General features: G+C 36.8%; 1 protein-coding gene across 1 annotated transcript in view; it reads left to right on the forward strand.

Moving 5' to 3' along the window:
- TMPRSS15 (transmembrane serine protease 15) overlaps nt 1-12,676 on the forward strand; it is a 186,809-nt gene that overhangs the window by 120,320 nt on the left and 53,813 nt on the right. The window contains exon 18 of the mRNA XM_075542932.1: nt 1,875-2,007. Coding sequence (XP_075399047.1) covers nt 1,875-2,007 — 133 coding nt within the window. The remainder of the gene's footprint in view (nt 1-1,874; nt 2,008-12,676) is intronic.

Below are 12,676 nucleotides of genomic sequence, written 5' to 3' on the forward strand. Positions count from 1 at the left end.
GTTGGCTGCATGTGTCCCGGGACCGTAGTTTGAGGATGCCTGCTTCAGACCATTTGATATATGAATGATGGTAACATGTACTATCTCTCATATTTACCTATAAATTAAAAAAAATTACATTATAATTTTTGCTTTTAAGAAAAAATTAAAACCAAGGTTTAAATCTTACTAACTATATGTCAGGTACTGTAACTACCAGTGTGTGCCTTTGAAATCAAACAAACGCATGCCCATTGAGACTGTTCTGACTCATGTCAACCTGATGAGACATAGTAGAACTTCCCCCCAAATTTTTAAAAATTGTAATCTTTACCGAAGTAGATTGACATATCTTTCTCACATGCTATAACTGAGAGTTCCAAAGACCTTTTAACTATTAAATAAGTTCTTCAACCATTTTTAACCACTGTGTGTTAGTCTGGACAGACTAGAGAAAAAAATTCATAGACACTCATGTGTATAAGAAAGAGCTTTATATACAGAGTAATTGTCCATTATGAAAACATCCCAGCCCAGTCCAGATCGAGTCCATAAGTCTGATATTAGCCCATCTGTCTAATACCAATCTATAAATTTCCCTTCAGACTCACACAAGACATTCAATGACATCACATGCAGGAAGATCACAGGCCAGTAGGTGGGGGTCCAGTGGTGTTGTAAGCATCTCAGCACTGGCAGGGGTCGCCTCCACATGGCTCCTCCAGCTCAGGGCACTAGTGTAGTTCCATGAGTCTTGTCAGCTGCAATGTCTTCCAGGAAGTGAGTGTCCCACCGCCAGTGAGCTATTTATCTCCTTAGAGTTCCCACATGATGTTATCAAGTTGTGACCCAATTGACAAGTTAACTCCACTCCTTCACGCGAAAGTCTCAAATTCACAACAGATTATGTAACTACCATACAATGAAATATCATGTCTCCTAGTAGTGTTTTAAATAATCCATATTTAATATTAACTACAATTCAGCAGTGAGGAAACTAAGCCTTGGAAAAATCAAATGACAGAGATCACACACCTACTGAAGGTAAAATTTGTGTTTAAATCCAATTCTGTCTCATAGTAGAAAAAATGTATGCTATGAAATTTCTATTTAGGGTTACACTATGGTGAATGATGATAAGGTGATCTATCATTGCTTACATTTTATCTATTTAATAAAGTAATTTACCTTGGCTTGTTAGGACAGATTCCTACCTAAGCATTAACAACCTTATCATTGTACCCAAAATAGTGTAGGCCATCCTGAAATCCTGCTGATCTATTTGTAGATGCTTAGACACACATGGAGGCTCAACAAGGGTAGGGGAGAGAGTAGGAGAGGACTAATGAATATACAGAGATTTGGCACAGGTTCTTGTGTATTGTAACCAAAATGTGTATGAATTGTTGAGTGTAAGACTGGTGATTTGCTCTATAAATCCTCAGAAAATTCACAATAAAAATGTTTAATAATGTAGAATATAAGAAAAGTGGACACCAAAAAAAGAAATAAGGAATCTAAAGAAATCAGTAAGTTTCTTGAGAATATAAGTAGGAAAAAATGCTTAATGTTATTCTTAATTTTGAGTTGCCCTCTTTATGAGACTAAGTTTAGTACATCTTCTTAAAGATAACCCTATATATATTTCATGTTCATGTGCTGCATTGGTATGAAATCAGCTTGCTTTTCCCCTTGACACAGTTATATAAAGTATCAAATCTAAGTTGAGCAAATTTTTATTTCTCAATGTAGTCTTTCCCACATGTCCTTAAGAGAATACTACAAACAATTTTCTAAATTCTAAATATTTAGAAAAGTGCACATTTAGTTTAGAGGCCATCCTTTACTCATAAACTTTGCCTGAATGCTAAATGTGTGTGATCTAATCTCTACAGTGCGTCTTTTCAACGGCACAACGAGAAACATAGGCTTGGTGCAGTTCAGAATCCAGAGCATATGGTATACAGCTTGTGCTGAGAATTGGACCTCCCAGATTTCAAATGATGTTTGCCAACTCCTGGGATTAGGGTAAGTAATTTTTTTATTTAAAAGATTCTCTAGCTTTAAGATTGATACCAACTTGGATGCATCGAGAAATTTAAAATTCATAAAAACAATGAATTTATAAAATATGCATGAAAGAAAAAAATGTGAGTAGACCTATGAGAAAATCACCACTATTAAGAAAGCTGATACACCCCTGAGGAACAGTAATGGGGGTAGCGACATCATGGAGTTAGAGGGATAGTAGGGGAGAGGAAGGGGGTTAAAAGGGGAATTCATCTCAAGGTTGGATATATAGCACCCTTGGGCCTAAAGGGGATGAATAACAGAAAGGTGGGTGAAGGGAGACAACAGACAGTGTAAGATGTGAAGTAATAATAACAATACATAATTAATCAAGGATTTAGGAGGGGGAGGGGCAGGAGGGGAAAAGAGAGGAGCTTATTATACCAAGGCTCAAGTAGAGAATGTTTTGGAAATGATGATGACAATATATGTACAAATATGCTTGGTTCAATTGATGCATGGCATGTTATAAGAGCTGTAAGAGCCGCCAATGAGATGATTTTTCAAATTATTTGAAGTATTATACAATCTAATATTGAATTATTTAAACATTATATTAAATATAATTTTTGATCTGTTTTATGGACCTGCTTACACATGTGCACCTAGCCTATTAGTAAAATGTTAAAATGTTTTCTACAGATGACTTGTTGATACAGCACATCAAAATCACACCATAACCATTGCAGTTCTTACAGGCTATTCCATATTACTAAACATCCAGGTCGTTAGAAATAAGAAGCTTACCACTAAATGTGATTCCTCCATAAGCAGCACAGCCCTCTGAACAGAGCCTAAACCCACGGTAGAACATGGAAAGCAGATGCTATTTCCTCCTGAAAGAAATGCCCTAGGAGAGTCAGGTTCCCCCTGGATCAAAGCTCTCCGGGTGGAGAAGAAGACCGAGTTCTACCTGTGTCTTGCTTTGCACCATCAATGGGAGATGGTAAGGGGACACTCGCTCTGTGTCCTTGAGGACATGTTAGTGGAGAGAGAGAGAGTGCTGTCTTATTCTTGGTTCTACATGATATTTGCATGGGGGAATTGAAATCTTTGTCAAATCCTCCTCATCAGATGGACCGAGCAAGGCAAGTGCACATGCTAGACTTATTCGCCCCCAGTACCTCAGCTGAGAGACCTGGTGGTGCCTCACCAGACATTTATGTACCCCAAATATCAAGTGATTACGTCTAAGTGACTCACTGCACAAAGCAAGGTGTCATTTCCCAGTTTGACAACCAAAGGAGGGAGAGGTTCAGACCCCTTGGCAACAAGTCCGGGCCTGTGCCACTTTAATTTGCTGACATTTAGGCAAACCAATAGGTTTGTGGAGATGTTTGTGGCTGGGATTATGGTTCATTTCTCAAATAAGGGCAAGAGCAGGAATGCCAAAGAAATGTACTGTCTCCTCACATCCCTCTTTTAAAAGAGATGTATTGCTTCCTTTTATGGCTCTGTAATAATAGATCTAACTCATCACAACTTTGCTTCAGAAAATATACTTTTGCTACACATTTTCAACCTGTTCATTATAATTCTTTCAGAAAAACTGTAGAAAAACAAAAACTAAAGTTACTGCCATTTATTCAATTAGGACACATTAAACCTGTTACTGTAGGTTTCTGAGGCTGCAAATCTTTACAATAGCAGAAAATCTCATTTATTTCCCAAGGAGCTGCTGGTGAGTTCTGACTGTTGACCTTGTGGATAGTAGCCCAGCACATCACCCTTACATCGCAGGGCTCCTTCAGTAGGAAAAAAATAAGCAAAATTTAAAGCCTTTCCCAAGAAAAGTAATCCAAGTGATAATGTCTTATTAACGACTCTGCCAAAGTATATTTTCTTTCCAAACTGTCACAGTATGCGACTCCAACTGTACAAGGTCACTATTTTAAAATCTACCCTTTAGTCTTACAAGCAGTTAGTAAAATCAAAGGTCTTTGAGATTAAGGACCATGTTTACTTTTTACATTTTTGCATTAAAAACATCTAGAATTATTCTTTTCTTAATAAAACAGAGACTAAATAAATATTCGTTGAAGCAATGAATTATTCATTAAATATGTATATATACATAGAAATAGACATGCTTAGATATATGCCAAAAGGTGTCCAATTATAGAATATTATTATATATTTTCTGTCTTGAACTGGAAGCTAATTGTTAAGATTAATTATAAAAGATTATATGAAGTTATAAAGAAAATCATTTTAAGAACACACGAACATATTCCCTTGGCATTTGGTAATTCTCTCATGTGTCTATTCATAATTCATCAAAATCAAAGTCAATTGGTTTCCCTTTAAATAGCCTTAATTTTTAAAGCAACCAATAGTTCAAATCATACACATCTTCAAAATTTGTTTCAAAGTTATTTTCTTATAACCTAATATATATTTCCAATAGAAACAATATTGCACACAATAGTTAAGCTTCTAAAACAGTCTGTAAAAGTTAGTTAAATTCTAGTGAACAAGAGAATTGCTGTATAATATTGTTATTATCATCTGATTCATCGTGACCGTAGTGACCCACAGGACAGGGTAAAACTCTTCTATAGGCCTTCTGAGACTGTAAAACTTTACAGAAGCAGGTAGCTGTATCTTTTTCCCATGGAAGAGCTGGTTAGTTTGCACTGCCTACCCTGTGCTTAGCAACCTAACCATTAATCCACTACAGTAGATTGGATTTGGTCCCTTCATAGATCCTAAACATCACTTATAGATATTTTATCATAGGAAAATGTTGTCAAACTTGAACATAGCTTAAGAATGCTTCCATAACCTCTTGCAATTTTGTTGCAAGTTCTATATCTCCTATCACCAAACATGCTGAGCTTCCAGAAGAGGAATTCTACTGGTACAAGCTCTTAACTCAACCTAACCTCATTAAGAAAGAAACTTTTTATGAATAGCAAAGAGAGGAAGTAGATTTTATTAACATTATGTAAATAACTATTATGTGTATCTCTAAGAAACTTTCTGCTCTGTAAGAAGAGGTACTGGGCAGAGCGTAGCTTTTGTAGGATACATTTTCCCTGCTAGGCGAGAATAGAGCAACTCTGTCTGAGTTAGTGTGACCAGTGGCATCTCCTGAGAAGGTTCTCTCTGGCCACAGTGAATTTTTTCATAAATGCATTTTCTCTTGAACCTTATTTTTTCTATTTTTATGGCCTATTTAAGAGAACATCACGCTACTGTGAAATTTTGTTTCCTGCTCCAGAAAAATGCCACAGACTGTTGTGCTGTTGAACACAGCTTCCAACGACAGCCCTCTGGGAAAAGCTCAAGTACATAAGTCATTTTCCCATTTAAAAAAAAGGTGAAATGTTTAATAACAAAAGTTTTCCTGAATAGATGAAAATGTTGACAAAATTCATGTATTTGGACTTGAAGACCAATGATGGACTATTGAAGATATGGGGAAGTTATCTGGACTATCTTGGAGCTCCGTTCCGAGAATTTTAATCCTAGGAAGATTTGAGAACAAGAAGGATCACTGCGAAGTTTGTTCCTTGGATTCTGACTGACCAGGAAAAGAGCTTCAAGTGTAAACATGCCATCATTTGAAAGAACAACTCTGAAGCAACCCAAACTTTCCCCCCAGTATTATTACTGGTGAGGAGGCATGGTACCATTCTTAAGACCGTGAAAGCAAAATCAATCAAGCCAGTGGCACCATTGTCACCTCGCCCCCCAAAAGCTGGACAAGTGAAATCAAACATCAAGACAACGCTCCTTTGTTTTTTTGATGTGAGGGGACAGTGCATTTGGAGTTTGTTCCAGCAGGTCAGACTCTTAATCAAGCTTTATATTTAGAGGTTTTGAAAAGATTGCATGACAGTGCATCACTAAAACAGAGCTGATTTGTGGCACACAATGGACTGGCATTGCCAACACAAAAAAAATGCAACTGCTCAATGCAACCCTCTGTTGTGCCAGTTTTGGGCAACAAACAGCATGCCTCTCTTGCCCCACACACCTTACTCTGCTGACCTCATTCTGTGGGACACCAATCCACAAAGTCCTCCTCCATCTCACAAAACACACACTATGATGCCAACTGCAGGAGGAAAGCCAAATCAGTGAGCTTGTAAGCATCTCAGCACTGGCAGGGGTCTCCACATGGCTGCTCCAGCACCCAGGGCTGCATCAGGGTAGGTCCATGTGGCTTCTCCTCAGGGATGTCTTGCAGGAAGAGAACCTTGTCAGCTGAAGAAGGGAACTGGCTAAGGGAGTTGCACCTTAGTCCAACCATCACAAAGCAAGAGACCGCCCTCCAATTAAACCCACGTGTGTTTATCAGCCAGTTTGGCATGATAAACTAACTACCTCACCTAGGCATGTAAATATATGCCAAAATGTATCCAATTTTAGACTATCATGTATTTTCTGTCTTGAACTGGAAACTAATTATATATATATACACACACACACACACACACACACATTGTAGTTTTTCTAGTAAAAAACACTTTTGATATGGGAGTTTTTGAGACATGAAGGGTGTGAGAGATGGATGAATTGTAGACGTCAAGATGTAACTTGATGCAGAGTCAGAAAACCACTGAAACTGACCATTATTTATTTATTACAACTTCAAGTAAAGTACTCTGTGAGTGACATTGATTCCAGGTGGTTGATCTAAATTCAAGAGTAGGTTTGTGAACGTGCCACCCTCCAAAGTCCTTTCTTCCATAGGAAAGTTCTTAATGGGTCGGAAGGAGCCCCAGTGGCCCAGCACTTACTAGTTGGGCTGCTAGTCCCCCCAGCTGAGGTTCCAACCATCCGCCGTTTCCTACTAGAGAAAGATGGGGATTTTTATTCCCTGGAAGAGTGACCGTCTGGAAACTCACTGGGGAAGTTCCCCTGCCCTATCAGATCACTGTGAGTCAGAATTGACTCAATGGTAGTGAATTAAGTGGGATTTTTGTTTGTTTTGTTTTTACTAAGGCTGAGGGGCTATATGGCTCTATGGTAAATTGCTGATGTATCTTCATTTCCACATGAAACATCCTCAGTGATTTCCACTGTGTAAGGAGCGTTGTTTCAATTCACCATCTTGCTAAGCATTGTTGTATGATTAAAAACTTACTGTGATTTTTTCCCCATTGTGGTTTGTGAACTTTCACTATTTTACCCCCTGGAGGAATATACAGAATCTCGAGGAGTCTTTTAACAAAATTAAATGATTAACATCTAACAGGCAGAACGTTTTGGATGAATTTGAATGAAACATGTTTTATTTTAGAATAGTGATGATTTTTACAGTTTCATGAGAGGCCATTTTATCAAGGAAGCACATTTTTGTATTACCTTTCTTCAGTTGCTAATATGAACATATTATTTTCATGACTTCCTAACCAGAAATTAAGCATTAGCAGTGGTATTGTGTTGGTTCCATGAACTTATAAGACATCCTTTTATTTTAAAGGCTTATGTGTTTGAGTAGACACATAAATCGATCATTATAATATAATGTGATAAATACAGTGCACCCTGGGAAGAATCTAACTCAATTTGAGTATGTCAAGCAGGGCTTTCTAGAGAATAGACCGAGCTGATTAGATGATTGTCTTTACATATAACTTGTACTATTTGTTTACATGTTTTAGGATTTATTGTTTTTGTTATCCAGAGAACACAATGGGAAAAACTTTATTTTTCCAGTTCACTGAACTCATTTCCTATGAATTACAGTACTTTCAGCTCAGACAAGGACAAAGAACTAGAATTTTCAGTATGTAAAGCAAGCAGTACATCCCATTTCCTCTTTTAGGTGAAGGTCAGACACATGCGTTCTCCATAAATGAGTCAAGTAACCTCTGAAAAGGCTTTCATCATTGGGTCTCTGCTTATTAAATAGTCTCCGTAGTGCTCTGATAATTGGAAGAAAGTTGTAGCCTTAATGAGAATATGTCTAGGCTGGTACCGGGTAACTGTAAGAAAACTTAGCAACTTTAAAATGATGTGTTTAGTACAGTGGAAAGTAATTTAGGACTCAATTTATTTAAAAAGCACTGTAGTTTCTCAAGATTATTTATGCAGATAGAGTATAAAATGTAATTCCCCACAGATACTAGTAAATCATATAAGGTAGATTTCATCAGCCTTTGCTTTTTTAAATTAAATATTTTTATTCCCTTCCATTTAGAGCATGCATAAATAAAAAGTACTTTGAATAACATTTTCATGTGTCTGATCAAAGTATGAAATAGAACGTTTTAGCCTGATCCAAGAATAAGTGTTTAAAAAAAAAACAACCTTAAAATGGGGTTATTGAAACGGCATTTCCTAGGAAAGAATGCTATAATGTTTCTAATTCACTATATGAACTATAAAAGTTGATTTGCCTTTCTAATCCATTTAAAAATAGTAGAAATCATCAGCTCTATCAAACTCTTAAGAATTTAAAAAGTATTATTGAAATATCTTCCAAGTATGCCAGTCATTTGTGTGCCTGGAAGATATTGATTATTTACTTTCAAATAACAGGAACATCACTATGTTGAACATATTATTTTAAACCCAAGGAAGACAAGGAATTGCCAACATTTTCTCCCATTTCTGTATCATCTTGAAATTGCTGGGGGTGGTATTTTTAAACAAATCATTCAGATAAAGAGAGAGTAATGATTGTAAGTACAAGTGCACATCCACAATGCGAACACTAGCTCCTGGGCCTATAAGACTGAGACCAGAATCTGTGCTGCTAAATGAAGAAACAAGAAGACAAATATATGTAAGTGCCTTTGTTCTTGTCCATATTTTCTGGAAATCTTCCTATGGGGAGAATACCTTAACTTATTACAACTCAGAACACAGAACAATAACAAAATCAGTTATGGAAATTAGCAAAAATGCAAAACACTACTAACTCTGGCTTGAAATAGCTTCTTTCTATTTGCTAAATTGGCATGTTGTTGTTAGGTGCTGTTTAAACACTTCCAGCATGCCAACCCTGTGTACAAGAGAATGAAACACTGTCCCATTCTGCACCACTCTCTTAACTCTTGTTATGTCTGAGAATGATTAAATAATAGTTTCTGATATTTTGAATTTTAATTTAGCCTTAGCTATGTTTCCAGAAATTTACACCTAAGTAAAAGTCGTGTGCAATGGGGTGCAAAATATTACACATGACATAACTGACCTGGTTAAAGAGCCCATCACTTATATAGCACACAAGCTATTGATACGATGTGTTTTCTGTTTATAAATATTTTTCAATGTATTGATTAAAATAAATAACTAACAAATAATTAAGACCCACTACCATCAAGTTGATGCCCACTCATAGCAATTCTATAGGACTCAATAAACCTGCACCTGTGGAGTCCCAAGAATACTAATAGAAAGTTTCATCTTTCTCCTGTGGCGTGGCTGATGGTTTCCAACTCCTGACATGCAGTTGACAATCCAATGCTCAATCCACTATGCCACCATAGAACCTCTAATAATTGAAAGTTATTCTTTGGTAGGTTTATAGCTAAAAATTGTCTACCTCACCTTTCAAAAGATAAAACAACATGCACACAAATACCTCTATTGAATTCACCTGACTCTTAGTGACACTATGACAGAAATTTTGTAGGGAAGAAATTAATTTCTATTATAATTACAGATCTGAATATGTGAGAAATTAAGTACACTGAAAAATATTTGAGAACATATTCAAAATAATACTATATGGTCACACACGTACACACATTAAAGAGTTGAATAAGACATACTTTTGTATTTGTTTTTGGCTGTTACTATTGTGAGTCAAGGTGGCTTAGTCCACCCGTTGGACTGCTAACCAGGAGGTGAGCTGCTGAAAACCACCAATTGCTCCTCGGGGAAAGATGGAGCTTTCTACTCCCGTAAAATGTCACAGCCTTAGAAACACACAGGAAGTTCCATTCTGTCCGATAGAGTTGCTGTGAGTCACAATGACCCAGAGAAAGTGAGTTTCTTTTTTTGGTTAGTCACCTATATCTTTAATGGAAGAAAATACTAAATTTCAATCAGTTGTCAATAGAAATAAAGATATATATATATTTAAAGTATTCAACTATACATCCATTTTATGCAACTAGGACCTGTAGCGGACCCAAGCTAAGATGTTAATGACATTGACAAAGTTGAAGGCCTATGATATGTTAAAGAAAGAGCCCCCTTTGTTTCTGATAGTGCAAGACTTCCATATCAAAGAACATGGGGATTCTTTGCACACCTGCCTCTGTAGGGAATATGGACTTGTACACAATCTCTCCATTCTTTGGTAGTATTGAATCAACACAACTGAACAAACATACCAAACTTTCTCTATTCCAACCAGACTTAAATATGCTATTGTGAGCCATCTTTGATTTAATACAAAGGATACTTTCGCTGTTCTTTCTCACACCTGGAGTATATCAATTACTTTGGAACTTTTTTATAATAATCCAGATCAAAGCTGATCAAATAACCAGAGAAGCTGGTTTACACGAAGAGTGTGGTATTGAGATTGGAGGAGGGCTTATTGACAGCATGCGATATGAAGATTTCATAATTTGGCTTGCTGAAAGTGATGCAGACATAAAACAATGACGATGTAAAGCAATGACTCCAACCTTAATCATGGATGAAAATTTAGTACAAAGAAAACCAAAATCATCACAACTGCACCAATAAGTAACATCAAAATAAAAGGAGGAAAGTGTGAAATGGTCAAGGAATTAATCTTAATTGGATCTGCAATGAGTGTCTATAGAAACAGTAGTCAGATCAAAAGATGCATTTATGTTGGCTAAAACTGCTGCACAAGACCTCTTTGAATGTGGAAACCAAGGTTGTTACTTTTCGGAGTCAGGTCCACCTGACCCCAGCCATGGCATTTTCAATTGCGTTGGATGCACGAGAATATTGGATATGACATAAGGAAAATCTAAGAAGAATAAATGAATTTGAAATCCGATGCTAGACATGGACATTGAAAGTACTATGGATTGCCAAAAGAACAAACAAATCTGTCATGGAAGAAGTACAACCAGAATCCTCCTTAGAGGCAAGAATGTCTAGACTTAGTCTCACATTGAAGATGTCATCAGGGAAGACCAGTCCTTGGAGAAGGGCGCCGTGATTGGTAAGGTAATAATAGAGCTGCCATAATGGGCTCAGACAGAAGAACAGCTGTGAGGATGGGTCAGAACAGAGCGGTGTTTCCTTTGGTTGTACTCAAGCTCGTTGTGAGTTTGAACCAACTTGACAACCCCGAACAACATCAGATTAAAACAAAAAGACAGAGTTTAAAATGCTGTTTCAGAAGGATATTATTAAAATAGTATTAAATAAGTAAAATATTTGGCTAGGTTTGTACCATCACATCAACTACCACCTATGCACTGAGCAAAATCTGGCATTTCTCCTTTAGAGAAGGCATTTCTGATAAGTATTTAAAAACATATTACAGATAAAAGAGTCTTTTACCTAACTGTAATTTTATTTGCACTGACATAATCAAGGAAGAACTTCATTGTCCCTAACTCATATTTTCACTTACTCTTTAACATGTTTATGTGACAAGGGAATTATTGCTAATATATATATGGAGAAAGGTATAAAAATTAGTGATTTGGTACAATTCAGTAGCACCTACCAATTTTCTGTGTATGTAGACATTTAGTCTGTAACATAAAAACAACAAGAGTATTTACCCCTAATGGCTACATTCTTTATCATTTATTTAGAACTTTTTACTAAGAGAAGAACTCCCATATTCTAAATTCAAACCAGATAAGGTTAGAAGAACGCATTAGCTCTGTAAAATGAATAACTAAATATTCAATTTTCTACTTATTTTCTAATGTGTACTTACATCTCTTCATACTAGAATTACCATTGTATATGCCAACAAACCCAGTATAAGATTAAACAAAATTGATATCAAATAAATAGAATAATCATTCTTCCTTCTAGCTTTTCTATTTTCTTTTCTCTTATCCCATTTTGTATTTTCTTTCTTCTCTGTTTGTATCTTCCTCACTTTCTTAACCTCTTCCTTCCTTCTCTTAACTTCTATACCGTCTCTCTTCTTTTAAAAATAAAGAAACTGAGGTGACGTGTAGAAAAGAGGATAAGCAGTGATCTTAATAAACTTCTCTCCGAAAGTATGAGGCATTGGCGATTTGGTGGCTGAATTCTGGCTCTTCGTGCAGGAGCACCGCGCTCAACCCCCAGCAAGTGCTGCTCATGCCCAGGCAGCCCCGCAGCTACCTGTCTGTGCTGGACTGGAGGGAAACGTATGCTGATGCCAATCGGGGTGCAGCGGCACTGCCAGACTCAGACAGACTAGGAAAAGAAAGCCTTGCCGAATCTTTATGAAAGTCAGCAAGAAAAACATATGAATCACAATGGCCTGATCCCACAACAAATAATGGGGATGGCGCAGGACCAAGCACCCTCATTAGGACCATGGCCTAATTGACAACAGCTAACGACATGTGCAAATGAGGCCAAAGCCAATAAGCAGTCAAATCCATAAACAGAAAAATGTAACTACAAACGTTTGTTTCTTGAATTCCCAGAAATTCACACAGATAAATCATAAAATACCACATAACATTCATTTTGAGGTGGAATAGTGCTAACAGTTACATCA

This window comes from Tenrec ecaudatus, chromosome 2 (genome assembly GCF_050624435.1).
Source record: "Tenrec ecaudatus isolate mTenEca1 chromosome 2, mTenEca1.hap1, whole genome shotgun sequence".
In the NCBI taxonomy this organism is placed as follows: domain Eukaryota; kingdom Metazoa; phylum Chordata; class Mammalia; order Afrosoricida; family Tenrecidae; genus Tenrec; species Tenrec ecaudatus.